This window comes from Vipera ursinii, assembly GCF_947247035.1.
Source record: "Vipera ursinii genome assembly, chromosome: 13".
Classification (NCBI taxonomy): domain Eukaryota; kingdom Metazoa; phylum Chordata; class Lepidosauria; order Squamata; family Viperidae; genus Vipera; species Vipera ursinii.
This window is the reverse complement of record NC_139526.1, coordinates 13,230,986-13,250,851: the sequence shown is the minus strand read 5'-3', so window position 1 is coordinate 13,250,851 and position 19,866 is coordinate 13,230,986. Positions and strand designations below refer to the sequence as shown.

The window sequence follows — 19,866 nt, the reverse complement described above, 5'->3', positions numbered from 1 at the left end:
TGGCAGCCCCTCAAATATTAGGTTATCATGCCTTCCTTGGTCCCCTGGTCCTTCTTTTCACTAGACTAGACAAACTCAATTCCTGCAACCGTCCTTCATGTATTTTAGCCTCCAGCCCCCTAATCATCCTTGGTTGCTTTTTTTCTGCATTCTTTCCAGAGTCTCGACATCTTTTTTATAATACGGTGGCCAAAGCAAGATGCAGTACTTTAAGTGTGATCTTACTAAGGCTGTATAAAGTGGTACTGATATGTCATGTGATCTTGATTCTATCCTTCTGTTAATGCAACCTAGGATTATGTTGGCTTTTTTGGCTGCCGCCGCACACTGCTGGCTCAGCGTTCAACTGGAATTAGCTTAGCAAACAAGGACATTGATATGTTTTTTTTTAAAAAAAAAATACCCACAAGGATGTTTCACAATTTAGGAAAAGAGTAATGTTAACTCAGGTAACCTGTTCATAACTGACAAACATAAGCATGAATTATGAAGTGATAATTAGATTTTTGAAAGAAAGAACATACCCCGTATATACTTGAGTATAAGCCGAATTTTTCAGCCCACTTTTTGGGCTGAAAAATTCCACTTCGGCTTATACTCCAGTCAACAAAAAAAACTTACCGAGGACTTGTGCGCGGCCGAGGCTTTGGTGCTTCCGGGATCGCCCGCACCTCTCCCAAGCCACCGCCGTCCGAGACCTGCCGAAGTTTGGGGAGGTTTGGGGAGGTGCGCGCGCACCTCCCCAAACTCCGCGCCTTGCCTGCCTGCTTCTTTCCGCAGCGGAAAGAAGCAGGCAGGCAGGGCGCGGAGGAACGGAGACTTGCCGACGTTTGGGGAGGTTTGGGCGTCTCCCCAAACCTCGGCAGGTCTCCGTTCCTCCGCGCAGACCTGCCGACGTTTGGGGAGGTTTGGGCGCCTCCCCAAACCTCCCCAAACCTCGGCAGGTCTCCGTTCCTCCTGCCGACCTTTGGGGAGGTTTGGGCGCCTCCCCAAACCTCCCCAAACCTCGGCAGGTCTCCGTTCCTCCTGCCGACCTTTGGGGAGGTTTGGGCGCCTCCCCAAACCTCGGCAGGACTCCGTTCCTCCGCGCAGACCTGCCGACGTTTGGGAAGGTTTGGGCGCCTCCCCAAACCTCCCCAGGTCTCCGTTCCTGTTTGGGGAGGTTTGGGCGCCTCCCCAAACCTCCCCAAACCTCGGCAGGTCTCCGTTCCTGTTTGGGGAGGTTTGGGCGCCTCCCCAAACCTCCCCAAACCTCGGCAGGTCTCCGTTCCTCCGCGCAGACCTGCCGACCTTTGGGGAGGTTTGGGCGCCTCCCCAAACGTCCCCAAACCTCGGCAGGTCTCCGTTCCTGTTTGGGGAGGTTTGGGCGCCTCCCCAAACCTCCCCAAACCTCGGCAGGTCTCCGTTCCTCCGCGCAGACCTGCCGACCTTTGGGGAGGTTTGGGCGCCTCCCCAAACGTCCCCAAACCTCGGCAGGTCTCCGTTCCTGTTTGGGGAGGTTTGGGCGCCTCCCCAAACGTCCCCAAACCTCGGCAGGTCTCCGTTCCTCCGCGCAGACCTGCCGACCTTTGGGGAGGTTTGGGCGCCTCCCCAAACGTCCCCAAACCTCGGCAGGTCTCCGTTCCTGTTTGGGGAGGTTTGGGCGCCTCCCCAAACGTCCCCAAACCTCGGCAGGTCTCCGTTCCTCCGCGCAGACCTGCCGACCTTTGGGGAGGTTTGGGCGCCTCCCCAAACGTCCCCAAACCTCGGCAGGTCTCCGTTCCTGTTTGGGGAGCTTTGGGCGCCTCCCCAAACCTCCCCAAACCTCGGCAGGTCTCCGTTCCTCCGCGCAGACCTGCCGACCTTTGGGGAGGTTTGGGCGCCTCCCCAAACCTCCCCAAACCTCGGCAGGTCTCCGTTCCTGTTTGGGGAGGTTTGGGCGCCTCCCCAAACCTCCCCAAACCTCGGCAGGTCTCCGTTCCTCCGCGCAGACCTGCCGACCTTTGGGGAGGTTTGGGCGCCTCCCCAAACGTCCCCAAACCTCGGCAGGTCTCCGTTCCTGTTTGGGGAGGTTTGGGCGCCTCCCCAAACGTCCCCAAACCTCAGCAGGTCTCCGTTCCTCCGCGCAGACCTGCCGACCTTTGGGGAGGTTTGGGCGCCTCCCCAAACGTCCCCAAACCTCGGCAGGTCTCCGTTCCTGTTTGGGGAGGTTTGGGCGCCTCCCCAAACGTCCCCAAACCTCGGCAGGTCTCCGTTCCTGTTTGGGGAGGTTTGGGCGCCTCCCCAAACCTCGGCAGGTCTCCGTTCCTCCGCGCAGACCTGCCGACCTTTGGGGAGGTTTGGGCGCCTCCCCAAACGTCCCCAAACCTCGGCAGGTCTCCGTTCCTGTTTGGGGAGGTTTGGGCGCCTCCCCAAACGTCCCCAAACCTCGGCAGGTCTCCGTTCCTGTTTGGGGAGGTTTGGGCGCCTCCCCAAACGTCCCCAAACCTCGGCAGGTCTCCGTTCCTCCGCGCAGACCTGCCGACCTTTGGGGAGGTTTGGGCGCCTCCCCAAACGTCCCCAAACCTCGGCAGGTCTCCGTTCCTGTTTGGGGAGGTTTGGGCGCCTCCCCAAACCTCCCCAAACCTCGGCAGGTCTCCGTTCCTGTTTGGGGAGGTTTGGGCGCCTCCCCAAACGTCCCCAAACCTCGGCAGGTCTCCGTTCCTCCGCGCAGACCTGCCGACCTTTGGGGAGGTTTGGGCGCCTCCCCAAACGTCCCCAAACCTCGGCAGGTCTCCGTTCCTGTTTGGGGAGGTTTGGGCGCCTCCCCAAACCTCCCCAAACCTCGGCAGGTCTCCGTTCCTCCGTGCAGACCTGCCGACCTTTGGGGAGGTTTGGGCGCCTCCCCAAACGTCCCCAAACCTCGGCAGGTCTCCGTTCCTGTTTGGGGAGGTTTGGGCGCCTCCCCAAACGTCCCCAAACCTCGGCAGGTCTCCGTTCCTCCGCGCAGACCTGCCGACCTTTGGGGAGGTTTGGGCGCCTCCCCAAACGTCCCCAAACCTCGGCAGGTCTCCGTTCCTGTTTGGGGAGGTTTGGGCGCCTCCCCAAACCTCCCCAAACCTCGGCAGGTCTCCGTTCCTCCGCGCAGACCTGCCGACCTTTGGGGAGGTTTGGGCGCCTCCCCAAACCTCCCCAAACCTCGGCAGGTCTCCGTTCTTCCTGCCGACCTTTGGGGAGGTTTGGGCGCCTCCCCAAACCTCCCCAAACCTCGGCAGGTCTGCGCGGAGGAACGGAGACCTGCCGAGGTTTGGGGAGGTTTGGGGAGGTTTGGGGAGGCGCCCAAACCTCCCCAAACAGGAACGGAGACCTGCCGAGGTTTGGGGACGTTTGGGGAGGCGCCCAAACCTCCCCAAAGGTCGGCAGGTCTGCGCGGAGGAACGGAGACCTGCCGAGGTTTGGGGACGTTTGGGGAGGCGCCCAAACCTCCCCAAACAGGAACGGAGACCTGCTGAGGTTTGGGGACGTTTGGGGAGGCGCCCAAACCTCCCCAAAGGTCGGCAGGTCTGCGCGGAGGAACGGAGACCTGCCGAGGTTTGGGGACGTTTGGGGAGGCGCCCAAACCTCCCCAAACAGGAACGGAGACCTGCCGAGGTTTGGGGACGTTTGGGGAGGCGCCCAAACCTCCCCAAAGGTCGGCAGGTCTGCGCGGAGGAACGGAGACCTGCCGAGGCTTGGGGAGGTTTGGGGAGGTTTGGGGAGGCGCCCAAACCTCCCCAAACAGGAACGGAGACCTGCCGAGGTTTGGGGACGTTTGGGGAGGCGCCCAAACCTCCCCAAAGGTCGGCAGGTCTGCGCGGAGGAACGGAGACCTGCCGAGGTTTGGGGACGTTTGGGGAGGCGCCCAAACCTCCCCAAACAGGAACGGAGACCTGCTGAGGTTTGGGGACGTTTGGGGAGGCGCCCAAACCTCCCCAAAGGTCGGCAGGTCTGCGCGGAGGAACGGAGACCTGCCGAGGTTTGGGGACGTTTGGGGAGGCGCCCAAACCTCCCCAAACAGGAACGGAGACCTGCCGAGGTTTGGGGACGTTTGGGGAGGCGCCCAAACCTCCCCAAAGGTCGGCAGGTCTGCGCGGAGGAACGGAGACCTGCCGAGGCTTGGGGAGGTTTGGGGAGGCGCCCAAACCTCCCCAAACAGGAACGGAGACCTGCCGAGGTTTGGGGACGTTTGGGGAGGCGCCCAAACCTCCCCAAAGGTCGGCAGGTCTGCGCGGAGGAACAGAGACCTGCCGAGGTTTGGGGACGTTTGGGGAGGCGCCCAAACCTCCCCAAACAGGAACGGAGACCTGCCGAGGTTTGGGGACGTTTGGGGAGGCGCCCAAACCTCCCCAAAGGTCGGCAGGTCTGCGCGGAGGAACGGAGACCTGCCGAGGTTTGGGGACGTTTGGGGAGGCGCCCAAACCTCCCCAAACAGGAACGGAGACCTGCCGAGGTTTGGGGACGTTTGGGGAGGCTCCCAAACCTCCCCAAAGGTCGGCAGGTCTGCGCGGAGGAACGGAGACCTGCCGAGGCTTGGGGAGGTTTGGGGAGGCGCCCAAACCTCCCCAAACAGGAACGGAGACCTGCCGAGGTTTGGGGAGGTTTGGGGAGGCGCCCAAACCTCCCCAAACAGGAACGGAGACCTGCCGAGGTTTGGGGACGTTTGGGGAGGCGCCCAAACCTCCCCAAAGGTCGGCAGGTCTGCGCGGAGGAACGGAGACCTGCCGAGGCTTGGGGAGGTTTGGGGAGGCGCCCAAACCTCCCCAAACAGGAACGGAGACCTGCCGAGGTTTGGGGACGTTTGGGGAGGCGCCCAAACCTCCCCAAACAGGAACGGAGACCTGCCGAGGTTTGGGGACGTTTGGGGAGGCGCCCAAACCTCCCCAAAGGTCGGCAGGTCTGCGCGGAGGAACGGAGACCTGCCGAGGTTTGGGGACGTTTGGGGAGGCGCCCAAACCTCCCCAAACAGGAACGGAGACCTGCCGAGGTTTGGGGACGTTTGGGGAGGCGCCCAAACCTCCCCAAAGGTCGGCAGGTCTGCGCGGAGGAACGGAGACCTGCCGAGGCTTGGGGAGGTTTGGGGAGGCGCCCAAACCTCCCCAAACAGGAACGGAGACCTGCCGAGGTTTGGGGAGGTTTGGGGAGGCGCCCAAACCTCCCCAAACAGGAACGGAGACCTGCCGAGGTTTGGGGACGTTTGGGGAGGCGCCCAAACCTCCCCAAACAGGAACGGAGACCTGCCGAGGTTTGGGGACGTTTGGGGAGGCGCCCAAACCTCCCCAAAGGTCGGCAGGTCTGCGCGGAGGAACGGAGACCTGCCGAGGTTTGGGGACGTTTGGGGAGGCGCCCAAACCTCCCCAAACAGGAACGGAGACCTGCCGAGGTTTGGGGACGTTTGGGGAGGCTCCCAAACCTCCCCAAAGGTCGGCAGGTCTGCGCGGAGGAACGGAGACCTGCCGAGGCTTGGGGAGGTTTGGGGAGGCGCCCAAACCTCCCCAAACAGGAACGGAGACCTGCCGAGGTTTGGGGACGTTTGGGGAGGCGCCCAAACCTCCCCAAACAGGAACGGAGACCTGCCGAGGTTTGGGGACGTTTGGGGAGGCGCCCAAACCTCCCCAAAGGTCGGCAGGTCTGCGCGGAGCAACGGAGACCTGCCGAGGTTTGGGGACGTTTGGGGAGGCGCCCAAACCTCCCCAAAGGTCGGCAGGTCTGCGCGGAGGAACGGAGACCTGCCGAGGTTTGGGGAGGTTTGGGGAGGCGCCCAAACCTCCCCAAAGGTCGGCAGGAGGAACGGAGACCTGCCGACGAGCCGCGGCTACACAGGGTATTCCTGTGTATTCAGGCTTGCAAAATGGCGGATCGAGCCTCTGCTGGCGGCAGAGGCTTGCAGAACGGCGGATCGGCTTATACTCGAGTCAATAACTTTTTCCAGTTTTTGGGGGTGAAATTGGGGGTCTCGGCTTATACTCGAGTCGGCTTATACTCAAGTATATACGGTATATCGAAAACAATTTGGGCTCTTTGAAATGGAAAGCTCGTTCCCTCAGATTTTATAGGCAATTAGTTTTATAAATCTTGGCACAGAAATGCGAAGTATGGCGTGTTGAGCATCCGTCTTTTGATAGCGCTCTAGCTTGTTCAAACGTGAAATAGATGATGTTTTAGTAAAAACAAGGAAATAAATGCCCTCCCTGCCACAGAAAGTAATTTAAAATAAATATTAGGCTTCTAAGACCTGAGGAGACACAAGTCCTAAACACCAGACACTAAAAAATAAAATAAAATAAAATAAAATCTCTAAATGTGTCTGGCCACCGATAAGCTAATGGCTTAGCTAAAACAATTACTTTAGCAGATTTTTTTTAATACAGCGCAGTAGGTCACATAACACTTTTAAAAAGGGGCTAGATAGCTGTAAAAAAACAGGGAGAATACTAACAACGAAGAAACTTAGCCCTTAAAAAGTTTCAATTGGTTAAGTTTGCAATAAATCTAAAGAAAGCAGTTTACTCCCAACCTTAATAATAATAATAATAATAAGTTGGAAGGGACCTTGGAGGTCATCTAGTCCAACCCCCTGCTCAGGCAGGAAACCCTATACCATTTCAGGCAAATGGCTGTCCAGTCTCTTCTTAAAAACCTCCAGTGTTGGAGCATTCACCAGTTCTGGAGGCAGGTTGTTCCACTGGCTAATTGTTCTAACTGTCAGGAAGTTTCTCCTTAGTTCTAGGTTGCTTCTCTCCTTGATGAGTTTCCATCTGTTGCTTCTTGTCCTGCTTTCAGGCGCTCTGGAGAATAGCTTGACTCCCTCTTCTTTGTGGCAGCCCCTGAGATATTTGTGGCAGCCCCATAGACATGACCTATGTTCTTGGAGCTTCTGTACACACCTTTGAATTTTCTTCAATTTGACGGCCAGTTGCTGCAATAGTTTCCACCAGCTCAGGGACATCTAGATCCTCTGTGACCATTCCGATATAAATGCAGTTCTTCTCTGCTCCAAATTCTGGCCCTAGAAGGAAGACCAGATTCTCAAACTTTGTAGTCTCTGTCTCCTGGTGATTGGCCCAGTTACCCAGACTGCTTTCATGCCTAAGGTGGACTATAATGTAAGGCTCGTTCAGGTTCTAAACCAAACTTGACTAGTGCAGAATCAGAATAAAGTTGGAAGGGACCTTGGAGGTCATCTAGTCCAACCCCCTGCTCAGGCAGGAAACCCTATACCATTTCAGGCAAATGGCTGTCCAGTCTCTTCTTAAAAACTTCCAGTGTTGGAGCATTCACAGCTTCTGGAGGCAGGTTGTTCCACTGGTTAATTGTTCTTACTGTAAGGAAATTTCTCCTTAGTTCCAGGTTGCTTCTCTCCTTGACTAGTTTCCATCCGTTGCTTCTTGTCCTGCTTTCAGGTGCTTTGGAGAATAGCTTGACTCCCTCTTCTTTGGGGAAGCCCCTGAGATATTGGAACACTGCTATCATGTCACCCCTCACCTTTCTCTTCGTTAAACTACACATACCCAATTCCAGCAACCGTTTTCTATCTGTTTTAGCCTCCGGTCCCCCAATCATCTTTGTTGCTCTTCTCTGTACCCTTTCTAGAGTCTCGACATCTTTTTTACATCGTGGTGACCAAAACTGGATGCAGTATTCCAGGTGTGGCCTTACCAAGGCATTGTAAAGTGGTATTAGTACTTCACTTGATCTTGATTCTATCCCTCTGTTAATGCAGCCTAGCACTGTGTTGGCTTAACCTTAACTTGGTTAAGGAAACAGCAAAGGATATCTTTAACCCCAGTTAATTATGGGGGAGGCAGGTGCTGTGTAATATTTTCAGTAACTAGGAATCTCTTTGACTAATGTTTCTAGTTCTTTGAATTACACAGAAATTCCCCACGTGGAATGTGGAATAAGTGGCTCTCACTTATTACGTTGCAATCAAAGTAGTCCTGGCAATGGTATTATTATTATTATTGCCCTTTTATTATGACCTCAAAATTTACCACGCTTGATAAACACAACACCTAAATACTGCCCACCCGCATATTTACGTTTTTCTGGGACAAAATTGGCTTTTATTTCCATCCTTGTGGGAGGGATCCAGGTGGTTGAGAAGATGATTTATCAGCCTTCAGATAGGAAAAGTTGAAAACCACAGCCCGAGAATGCAGAAACCGCTCAGAGCAGCGATGTTCATCCATAATATTTTTGGAGCAGCTTTAGGCAACTGGGTGCTGGTTAAGGGATGCAGAAGTTGGAGACTTCAACACCGCACATGGATTTGACTGCAGAAACCCTAACCTTTAAAAGCCTTTCAACTCGACCACGTGGACCACACCAGTTTCGTGTTCCGACGTTCTTCGTTTCCTCCCCTCCCGGGGGAATCGCATTTCCGAATCTGCCGAGCTGTTGCAGAGATGTTAGCGTTTTGTTCAGGCTCGAAATTAATAGCGCAGACATTTATGACAGCTGCATTTAGCAATCGGGGAATGTAAGCTGTCAAGATGGAGAAGTTTGGGAGCGCTTACACTTCCCATAAAATAAAAATATCCTGAATCTCAGCAGTCCCCATAGGGTGGGGAAAAAAACTCGCAAATCACTAGCAATTGGAAATAAATTAAAGCAGATTTCTTCTGACTTAAACTCCTGATTAAGGTGTGCTTCTAATGTTTGTCCTGCTTGGTAAAGGTAAAGGCAAAGGTTCCCCCGCACACGCGTGCTAGTCATTTCCGACTCTAGGGGCCGGGGCTCATCTCCGTTTCAAAGCCGAAGAGCCAGCGCTTGTCCGAGGACATCTCCGTGGTCATGTGGCCGGCATGACTAGACGCCAAAGGCGCACGGAACGCTGTTACCTTCCCACCGTAGTGGTCCCTATTTTTCTATTTGCAGTTTTACGTGCTTTCGAACTGCTAGGTTGGCAGAAGCTGGGATGAGTAACAGGCGCTCACTCTGCTGGCGGGTCGAATCCCGAGTGCCGCGTAACAGAGTGAGCGCCTGTTACTCGCCCCAGCTTCTGCCAACCTAGCAGTTCGAAAGCACGTAAAAATGCAAGTAGAAAAATAGGGACCACTCCGTTGGGAAGGTAACAGCGTTCCGTGCGCCTTTGGCATCCAGTCATGCCGGCCACATGACCACGGAGACGTCCTCGGACAAGTGCTGGCTCTTCAGCTTTGAAATGGAGATGAGCACCGGCCCCTAGAGTCAGAAAAGACTAGCACGCATGTGCGGGGGAACCTTTACCTTTTTACACTAAATAATCTTACTGTTGCTTTTACATCAAGAGCGCAAGGAGCTAAATTGAATTCCCCGATGGTAAACTCAATTGCACTTGTCATAATGTACATAATAATGCCCTGTATATGTGAGGTCCATATATTCTATATGTCGGCTGCTCAGTCGACGTGGCAATTTGTGGCTGATGCCTTCTATTCTTCTGTCTGTTTGGCTTTACTTTTTAATGAAAGATCTGGAGACCAAAACGGAATGAAAATTCTGAATATAGACTTAAGCCGGCACATATGTCTCTTGCAGTTGCAACATCTCTCGTTCTGGGAAGAAAATGGAAATAAGGCTCTTTTGCACTCAGCAGCTTCCTTGACAACCGCACAAATGTGATTTGCTATCTTTGTCTCATACTATTTCTTGCCTTGAGTTCTCTCTGAGGTTTTCCGAGTGCTTTTGCGTCTACGTTCTAGCCAGGTCCAATCCTGCTTCGAGATTCCCCCAACTTCAATTGTGCAAGTGGTTGTTGACTCCCAACCATTTCGTTTAGTCACCGTTAGGAGTTACGGCCCTGGAAAAAGAGCCATATGACCATTTCCCCCCACTTACAACCACTGCAGCGGTCACATGATCCAAATTCGGACGCCTGGCAACCGACTCGTAGAAAAGCAGGGTTCAAAAAAAAAAAAAAGGAAGTGTTTTGGTAATTGCCCTGGGAAGAATGTTACCGAATTGGTATCTTTTCCACCCAAGATCTAGATCTAGTATCCTGGTTTGGGATGAAGCCGACTGATCCCGTCTCTCTCTTTCTCACAGGTTTATATCAGGATCAAAGACGACGAGTGGAACGTGTACCGCAGGTATACGGAATTTAGGGGGCTTCACCACAAGTTGCAAATGAGGCATCACCAAGTACGAAGCTTTAACTTCCCACCCAAAAAAGCTATTGGAAACAAGGTAATTGTCAGGGCCTCCCCCCCAAACACCCCACCCCCCTCAAAAAAGAAAGTCACATAGAATTATTTCTGAGCAGTTTATCGTTGATCATCTACAGAGAGGAAGCTTGCCAAACTAAAGCCAACTGCTTGCATTATTTAAAGAGATACTCTTGAGAACTGCCAGGGAGGAAGCTTTGCTGTGGTAGAGGAAGTATTTATTGTCTGATATGAAAGAATAGATCAATGAATCGCATATATATATATATATATATATATATATATATATATATATATATATATATATATATATATATATATATATATATATATATATATATATATATATGTTTAAGTATTTGTCAAGGCTTTTTGAATGGACCTTGCTAATTAACTCTTTCATTCCTGTTTTGGCCCGGCTCAGGGCTTATCCACAGGAACTAGTCAACTTTATGACAGCTCATTATTTGTGCAAATTATTCAAATTGCTAATAAAGAATTTGGGAGGCTAAGATGATCATTTCGAACTCATTTATGTTCTCATCAGTTAGTCATACCCTTTATCTGAGATTCGAACCCGGGCTGATTGTATATCAGGCAGTGTTTTAACCTCCTGAGCCACGGGGTTCTTTCTCTCTTATATTAGCTGGAAGGCAAGGCAAATGTATGTTTAAGTATTTGTCAAGGCTTTTTGAATGGACCTTGCTAATTAACTCTTTCATTCCTGTTTTGGCCCGGCTCAGGGCTTATCCTTCCAGCTAATATAAGAGAGAAAGAACCCCGTGGCTCAGGAGGTTAAAACACTGCCTGATATACAATCAGCCCGGGTTCGAATCTCAGATAAAGGGTATGACTAACTGATGAGAACATAAATGAGTTCGAAATGATCATCTTAGCCTCCCAAATTCTTTATTAGCAATTTGAATAATTTGCACAAATAATGAGCTGTCATAAAGTTGACTAGTTCCTGTGGATAAGCCCTGAGCCGGGCCAAAACAGGAATGAAAGAGTTAATTAGCAAGGTCCATTCAAAAAGCCTTGACAAATACTTAAACATACATTTGCCTTGCCTTCCAGCTAATATAAGAGAGAAAGAACCCCGTGGCTCAGGAGGTTAAAACACTGCCTGATATACAATCAGCCCGGGTTCGAATCTCAGATAAAGGGTATGACTAACTGATGAGAACATAAATGAGTTCGAAATGATCATCTTAGCCTCCCAAATTCTTTATTAGCAATTTGAATAATTTGCATATATATATATATATATATATATATATATATATATATATGTGTGTGTGTGTGTGTGTGTGTGTGTGTGTGTGTGTGTGTGTGTGTATGTGTATATGTGTATATGTGTATATATGTATATATGTATATATGTATGTATGTATATATGTATGTATGTATATATGTATGTATGTATATATGTATATATGTATGTATGTATGTATGTATATATGTATATATGTATATATGTATATATATATGTATATATGTATATATGTATATATATATGTATGTATGTATGTGTAAGCCAAATATGATGACTGCTCTTGGGAAGAGATTGACGCTGTGGAGGTCTGTGGTGCTCTCTGAGCTGGGTTGTTTCCTTGGAGACGTCTCATGACCCAACTAGGTAACCTCATCAGTGTTAGAAGGGTGTCGGGTTTGCAGAGAGGAGGAAGGAGAGAGGAGGTGGAGGAGAACTGTGGGGTCCTTGGTGCTCTCTGAGCTGGCTTCTTTTCTTGCAGACATCTGATTACCCAAACTAGGTAACATCATCAGCGCTAATAAGGAGTGCAGTTTCCTGTCAGTATATATTCTAGTGGCTTGCCCTGTCATTGTTGACGGGAGGTGGTCTTAAGAGATTCTTTGATCGGGTTGTTTGCTGTTGGCCTCTTTGGCAGTTTCCTGATTGGGGTATTGTTTACTGTGAAGTGTTAATACCACTTTACAAGGCCTTGGTAAGGCCACACTTGGAATATTGCATCCAGTTTTGGTCACCACAAGGTAAAAAAGATCTTGAGACTCTAGAAAGAGCACAGAGAAGAGCAACAGAGAGGATCAGGGGACTGGAGGCTAAAACATATAAGGAACGGTTGCTGGAATTGGGGATGTCTAGTTTAGTGAAGAGAAGGACAAGGGGGGACAGGATAGCAGCCTTCCAATATCTCAGGGGCTGCCCCAAAGAAGAGGGAGTCAAGCTATTCTCCAAAGCCCCTGAAGGCAGGACAAGAAGCAACGGATGGAAACTAATCAAGGAGAGAAGCAACCTGGAACTAAGGAGGAATTTCCTGTCAGTGAGGACAATCAATCAGTGGAGCAGCTTGACTCCAGACGTTGTGGCTGCTCCATCACTGACGGTTTTTAAGAAGAGACTGGACAGCCACTTGTCTGGAGTGGTATAAGGTCTCCTGCTGAAGCGGGGGGCTGGACTAGAAGACCTCCAAGGTCCCTTCCAATTCTTATTCTGTTTCTCTTACCCTTCCTTTCTCTCCGCCCGTGCCACCAATGCAGGAGGATTCTTTGCCATCTGTCCAAATGTTCCACCCCTCCATTTCCGAGTCTCCTTGATCACTTTCATTCAGTTCAGGCGTATTTTTTTTTCCACAGAGGCTGCATCTTTATCAAACTCTCCTCTGCAGCTTTTCTCGTCTCATTAGCTCTTGTTAGGAGATCATTTTCACACTTTTCCTCCGAGGCTTTTTCCCCCCTGAAAGACTCGTCTCTTTGATTCCGAGGGCCATTAAAAAAGGAAAAATAAAAAAAATAAAAATAAAAAGACGGGATTCATATTTGTAATCCAGGGCCAGATGAAGACTTTTTTTTTAAAAAAAGAGCGAATCTGTAGAAAGCTGCGAGTTACAGAGAGAGTAGCAGGATAAATTCCATTTTTGATATCCCGTCTTCTCCATTATTTTTTTTAATGCCGAAGAAACGAACGCTGCTACTTTTAGCTGCAACTCGGTTGCTGTCAAGATCAGCTCTGCAAGAACCTGAACATTTATATTAACTGAAAGAGGAAGATTTTCCTTCCTTCTCTCGTGGCGCTAGGGAACAGAGCCATTCCAGAAAACTATTCCTATGTGGAAGTGCAACACTTGGAGGTGTGTGTGTGTGTGTGTGTGTGTGTGTGTGTGTGTGTACCCCCAAGGCCTTTGGGCAGTAGTCCTAAGTGGAAGGATGAAATTGGGAGATGTTAGGGTCTTTCCCTAAGCTTCTGGGTTGCCTGCTACACAGACAGTCCTCGTCTTACAACTAACTGTTCGTTTAGTGACTTGTTCAAAGTTACAATGACCTTGAAAAAAGTGACAGGGGGGGCGGCTTTTGTGGGGAAAAGGGAAGGGATATGTCGGTTGGGTTCTTGCTGAGCTTTGTTGTTTTGTTGCGGATGTTTCATGACCAAACTAGGTAACATCATCAGTGCTAGAAAGGGATGGGGTTAGGAGGTGGTGAGGAGGAGGAGGAGGAGGAGGAGGAGGAGGAGGAGGAGGAGGAGGAGGAGGAGGAGGAGGAGGAGGACTGTAGGATCCTCGGTACTCTCTGAGCTTGCTTGTTTTCTTGCAGACGTTTCATTACCCAACTAGATAACATCATCAGTGCCAGTAGGGAGTGGGGTTTGTCCTTTTTCGGTGTTGGTGGGAGTCTTCCACGATTCCACCGAGCTACAAGTATTCTCCTCTGTTGGTGTCAAGATATCCTGCCTCAATTTTTTTTAAATGCAAGAGGAAAGGAGGGGAACTCTATCAGGCTTTTAAGATTCTGCTGTTAGAGCTCACAACAATGACGTTATTCTTTTGATGGCTGTCTCCTGACTTGGGCTGTCTTGAGGGGCTGAAAAAATGCAGACTCTTGACTGGACAGGATCCGAATTTTGAGAGTAGCAATTGGTTCACCAGGTGACGTTTTCCGTCCTTCCTTCCCAAAGGCATCATCCATCACCCTATGTGGTTATTGATGCTATATCAGTCAGTATCTCCTTCCTTCCTTCCTTCCTTCCTTCCTCCCTCCCTCCCTCCTCCCTCCTTCCTTCCTTCCTCCCTCCCTCCCTCCCTCCTTCTTTCCTCCCTCCCTCCCTCCCTCCTTCCTTCCTTCCTTCCTTCCTTCCTTCCTTCCTTCCTTCTCCTTCCTTCCTCCCTCCCTCCCCCCTCCCTCCCTCCCTCCCTCCTTCCTTCCTTCTCCTTCCTCCCTCCCTCCCTCCCTCCCTCCCTCCCTCCCTCCCTCCCTTCCTTCCTTCCTTCCTTCCTTCCTTCCTTCCTTCCTTCCGTTTCCTCTTTTGTGCAGATGGAGCTTTGCCCCATTTTTAAGGTGGCTGGAACTAGTGGCTAGAAATCGTAGTAGCTCCGTATCCGAAATGCTTCCAACGTTAATCAAAACCTTTTGGAGACAGAACAACTATCCCGACGACGAAGTGACACCCTTCCAATTTTAGACGTTTCTATGCACCCTTGTGCTTATTTCTAACTCCTAAGCTTTCTTTTAGAAAGGAAGCAGAAGCTTCTAAAATTAACCACTGGAGTTCAGCAGTTCTACTAAAAATATGGCTTAAGAGAGGATCTCACTGAAGGGGTTTCCAGAGAACGTGCTGTGGGCTATTTATTATTATTATTTTTTAAATGGCAATCTGATCACAGTTTGGTTAAATTACTTCCATTATCTATTTAATAAGATCAGGCAAGTATAATACATAAAAGCCTTGCCCTTCTCTTGCCTCGACTGCTTTATCCAAGGATTTTCTCGGGTTCATAAAGAAAGGATTTTGCCCGATTTGAGGAAAGTAATTTCATTTGAGAAGGGCACGATGTGTACCACGTAGTAATTTGGAGTTTGTTTGATAGGTTTGTGTGTGTGTGTGTGTGTGTGTGTGTGTTTGTGTTTGTGTGTGCACGCAGACACAGGTTCCAAATTGCTTTTCTTCTCTTCTTCTCTAAACACCCAACATCATGGACAAACTCTACTAGACAAGATCCTTGATTTATCCTGCTCAGACTAGACTGGAAAGTAAGAAAAAAATGTGGGACGCGGTGTGGCTCAGTGGGTTAGGACACTGAGCTTGTCGATCAGAAGGTCGGCAATTTGGCGGGTCGAATCCAGAGCGCCGCGTAGCAGAGTGAGCGCCTGTTACTCATCCCAGCTTCTGCCAACCTAGCAGTTCGAAAGCACGTAAAAATGCAAGTAGAAAAATAGGGACCACTATGGTGGGAAGGTAACAGCGTTCCGTGCTCCTTTGGCGTCTATCATGCCGGCCACATGACCACGGAGACGTCCTCGGACAAGCGCTGGCTCTTCGGCTTTGAAACGGAGATGAGCACCGGCCCCTAGAGTTGGAAATGACTAATATGCATATATATATATATATATATATATATATATATATATATATATATATATATATATATATATATATTTCAAATGTTAACTATTTAGATTACCTTGCTAGGCCCCAAACATGGGGCAAATCTTTATTTCCTGTTTTCAGCCTATCTTGAAGGCTATCGAACAGGCAGTAGTCACACCGGACAATTCATATATTTGTGTAAATTACTAACAAAGAATTAAAGGGAAACTGAGATGCATTTCTGACTTGTTAGTCGTCATCAGCCAGCTATACCCATCTGAGATTCGAACCAGGGCTGATTGCATATGAGGCAGTGTTATAACACTGCCTCATATGCAATCAGCCCTGGTTCGAATCTCAGATGGGTATAGCTGGCTGATGACGACTAACAAGTCAGAAATGCATCTCAGTTTCCCTTTAATTCTTTGTTAGTAATTTACACACACACACACACACACACACACACACACACACACACACATATATATATATATATATATATATAGTATATATATATATATATATATATATATATATATATATATATATATATATATATATATATATATATATATATATATATGTATGTATGTATGTATGTAGATGTAGATGTAGATGTAGATGTAGATGTATATTGCTCAAAAAAAATAAAGGGAACACTTAAACAACACAATGTACTGTACTTAATAGTAGGATTTCTTATCTTGTGTTCCCTTTATTTTTTTGAGCAGTATATATATAAAAACAAAACTTCCCAGTCCAGCCAGGCAACGATCTTTCCTAGTGGAGCCTGTCCAGCTTCATACCCGTCATTATTTATTTATTTATTTTATTTTAATTCCATTTATATCCCGCCCTTCTCCGAAGACTCAGGGCGGCTTACAAGCTTAGCAGTAGCCTTCATTCTATGTATATGCCGGCTTATTAGGGCTTTCACACACACCCCAAGCGGCATTATTACAAAGTCAGCTTAATTGCCCCCAACAATCTGGGTCCTCATTTTACCTACCTGGGAAGGATGGAAGGCTGAGTCAACCTTGAGCCTGGTGGGACTCGAACCTGCACTAATTGCAGGCAGCTGGTGTTACTTAAGGAGGCATTAGCCCACTGCTCCACCAAGGCTCTGTTTATCACTTCCTTTAGGAAGAACCAGGGTCTTGTGAACGAAGGTCAGCCTCCCCTGGTAACTCTTTGTGCCACAGCTGATCTTTGCGGGCTGCTGAGCTTGTAGGAAATGTTACCTCTGTGAAAACATGGATGTATTATTTACACACAGCAAAGTCAGATGTCGCTTCTTTTCACGGAATCAATTTTTTTTCCAATCCAACGTATTCAGGTTCATGATAATGGAATGTTATTTCCCCCCCACCCCGCTTCTAAAAGAAGACTGGCTCCGGAAAGCAGAGGTTAAGGTTGAATATTTTAACAGGAAACTCATTTCAATTTGAATGTGGATGTTCTGTTCAGGAAGAGCAAAGCATGAATGACAGTTTCTGCCTTGCGTGGTGGGCTGTTGCAATTCAGCGGCCTTGATATGAATCATTCTTTCTCAGTGGCTTTGTTAGGGAGGAAGGACGATCTGTACCCATCACAGGTCAAAAACGGTAACAATCGTGAACAGATTTTATTATTATTATTATTGTTAACTATTTAGATTACCTTGCTAGGCCCCAAACATGGGGCAAATCTTTATTTCCTGTTTTCAGCCTATCTTGAAGGCTATCGAACAGGCAGTAGTCACACCGGACAATTCATATATTTGTGTAAATTACTAACAAAGAATTAAAGGGAAACTGAGATGCATTTCTGACTTGTTAGTCGTCATCAGCCAGCTATACCCATCTGAGATTCGAACCAGGGCTGATTGCATATGAATCATTCTTTCTCAGTGGCTTTGTTAGGGAGGAAGGACGATCTGTACCCATCACAGGTCAAAAACGGTAACAATCGTGAACAGATTTTATTATTATTATTATTGTTTTAGAAGAAGGAAAAGAAAAAAACAACAACACCACGGTTGCAAATTTCCCCAAGGTAGAAAGTTAACAAAACTTTCCAAACGTGAATTCTTTTTTGAAGTGTATGAATCGATATTTAAGGTTTTGATTTATGAATACAGTCACTTTTCCGACCTTTCGGAAAAGCAGTTTTGAAGTTGTTGATTTATGGATACGGGCTTTGCAATCTTTGGTAATAAGCAATTACTTTAATTGTTCTTTCTAGAATTTCTGCTCCCGTGTCCAGCAGAATATATATATTTACACAAATATGAGCTGTCACTGTTGTGACTACTGCCTGTGGATATATATATATATATATATATATATATATATATATATATATATATATATATACATACATACACACACACACCATATATATATACACACACACACACACACCATATATATACACACACACACACCATATATATACACACCATATATATATATATATATATACATATATATATACAACCAAGGATCCACATATATACATATACATACATATACATACATATACATATACATATACATATACATATACATATACATATACATATACATATACATATACATATACATATACATATACATATACATATACATATACATATACATATACATATATATATATATATATATATATATATATATATATATATATATAAATGCTGGAGCTTCAAAACAAGGAAATGCAACCCAGTAAAACTCTTTTATCACACTAAGTGCTGACAGTAGATTAGCCACTTGAGAGACTTATTCTGAGAAAACATTTTGCAGATCGATTGTGAAATAAGAGGATAAAATTACATCGCTTATGTTGGAGCAGTATCTCACCCCACTTTGTTGTTTTAAATAATGGCGGCTGATAAAAGCTTGACTAAAACTTGCTCCCATAACATTTCCTGCGATGGAGGCTGGGGGGGGGGAAAGAAAAGATCAAAAGATGGTAAACGAATTGGCGGACAACGCCGCCATCAGGATGAAGCTTTCTAAGCACTGGGATTTCTGTAGCTGCTCAAGGCTGAGGCAGAAATTATGGATGACCCGAGGAAGAGATACAAAGTGCTTTGACAAAGTTTGCAATCACCTTCTCTTCGAGCCCAACCAAAAGGGTTAATGAGAAGTTATCAGGGGAGATTCAATCCCAAACCTTTGGAAGGAATCAGATTGCTCCTATGTCCTTGGATCCTTTGATTAAACAGGGGCCAGCTTATTTGAAAGATCACAAATAACCTGGCCCCATTTTTCTAGTTTTATCTGTCCAACCTATCAAAGCAGGGAGGCAGGGAATGTTATGGGTCTGGTCTTAAGGAGGTCCATCTAGTAGGACCAAGAAGAAGGGCCGTCTCCGTGGTGGCTCCCTTCCTGTGGAACATCGTCCTTGCAGAGATAAAATTGGCCCTCATTTTCGAAAGCACCCAAAGACATGGTCTTGCCAACAGGCTGAGGAATCCCAGGGTGATGCAGAGCCCATCAAATAGTTGTTTTGATTGTTGTTGCCAAGAAAATGGGGTTTTATTGGGTTTTGTACTGGGGTTTCATCACTGTAAGCCATCTGGAGTCATTGGGAGTTGGACAGCCATATAAATTTTCTTAATTAATAAATAAATAAAATACAGATTACCTGATACCCTCCCTATGATTGGAAACATAATTCCCACAATTCCTTACTATAGATCATAATGTGCACATAGTGGCTTAGGATATTTATTTATTTATTTATTTATTTATTTATTTATTTATTTATCTATCTATTTATTTATCTATTTATTTATTGAATTTATATACCGCCCTATTCCTGATGGACTCAGTTGCACCCCAGACATATCTGAAGAGTAGGTTGCTGACACCTGGACTGGATACCAACCATTCCCTGTCAAAGCCTAACCGCAAAAAAGGATTGAGACTGATCCTTTTCCATGATGGCAAGCTGGCAAGTCACGTTCTACCATGTTTTGTGTTAAGAACAGTTTGCTGAATAAACCCTAAGGGCTTGTATATAGCATTAAAGTGCAATCCATGGTTTATTAACCACAGTAACTGGGTCCATTCGCCCCGGCAAGCCAGAATCAAACAAATCCCATGATGGCTCAGCCAACCAGTCAGCGCTGGAATTTCAGTAGGCGACATAAAGAAACAATTCCATTCGAGAAGCTGATGACCACATAAAGTCCTTAGTTCCCCCAATTATATTTCTCTGGCTAATAGCATTACAAAGCATAGACCTCTGTGTTTGCACGCTGACCTTTTTAATTGCATAATGTGCATGATTAGTTACAAGTACTGAGTTAAAGGTAAAATTCAGTTTTCATTTTGAGATACGCTTTTGACATTTTTCACCCAAAGGGCCCGAAGATTTAAGCTTGTGCACACGAGC

At 47.6% G+C, this 19,866-nt stretch overlaps 1 protein-coding gene across 4 annotated transcripts in view; it reads left to right on the top strand.

The window, feature by feature from the left end:
- SNX29 (sorting nexin 29) overlaps nucleotides 1–19,866 on the top strand; it is a 130,363-nt gene that overhangs the window by 83,801 nt on the left and 26,696 nt on the right. For 3 of the 4 annotated variants that reach the window (XM_083372773.1, XM_083372772.1, XM_083372774.1), the window contains one exon: nucleotides 10,024–10,164. In XM_083372773.1, the coding sequence (XP_083228899.1) occupies nucleotides 10,024–10,164 (141 nt within the window). Of the gene's footprint in view, nucleotides 1–10,023; nucleotides 10,165–19,866 lie in introns of those variants that run through there. The other variant, XR_014493674.1, reaches the window with a different exon arrangement.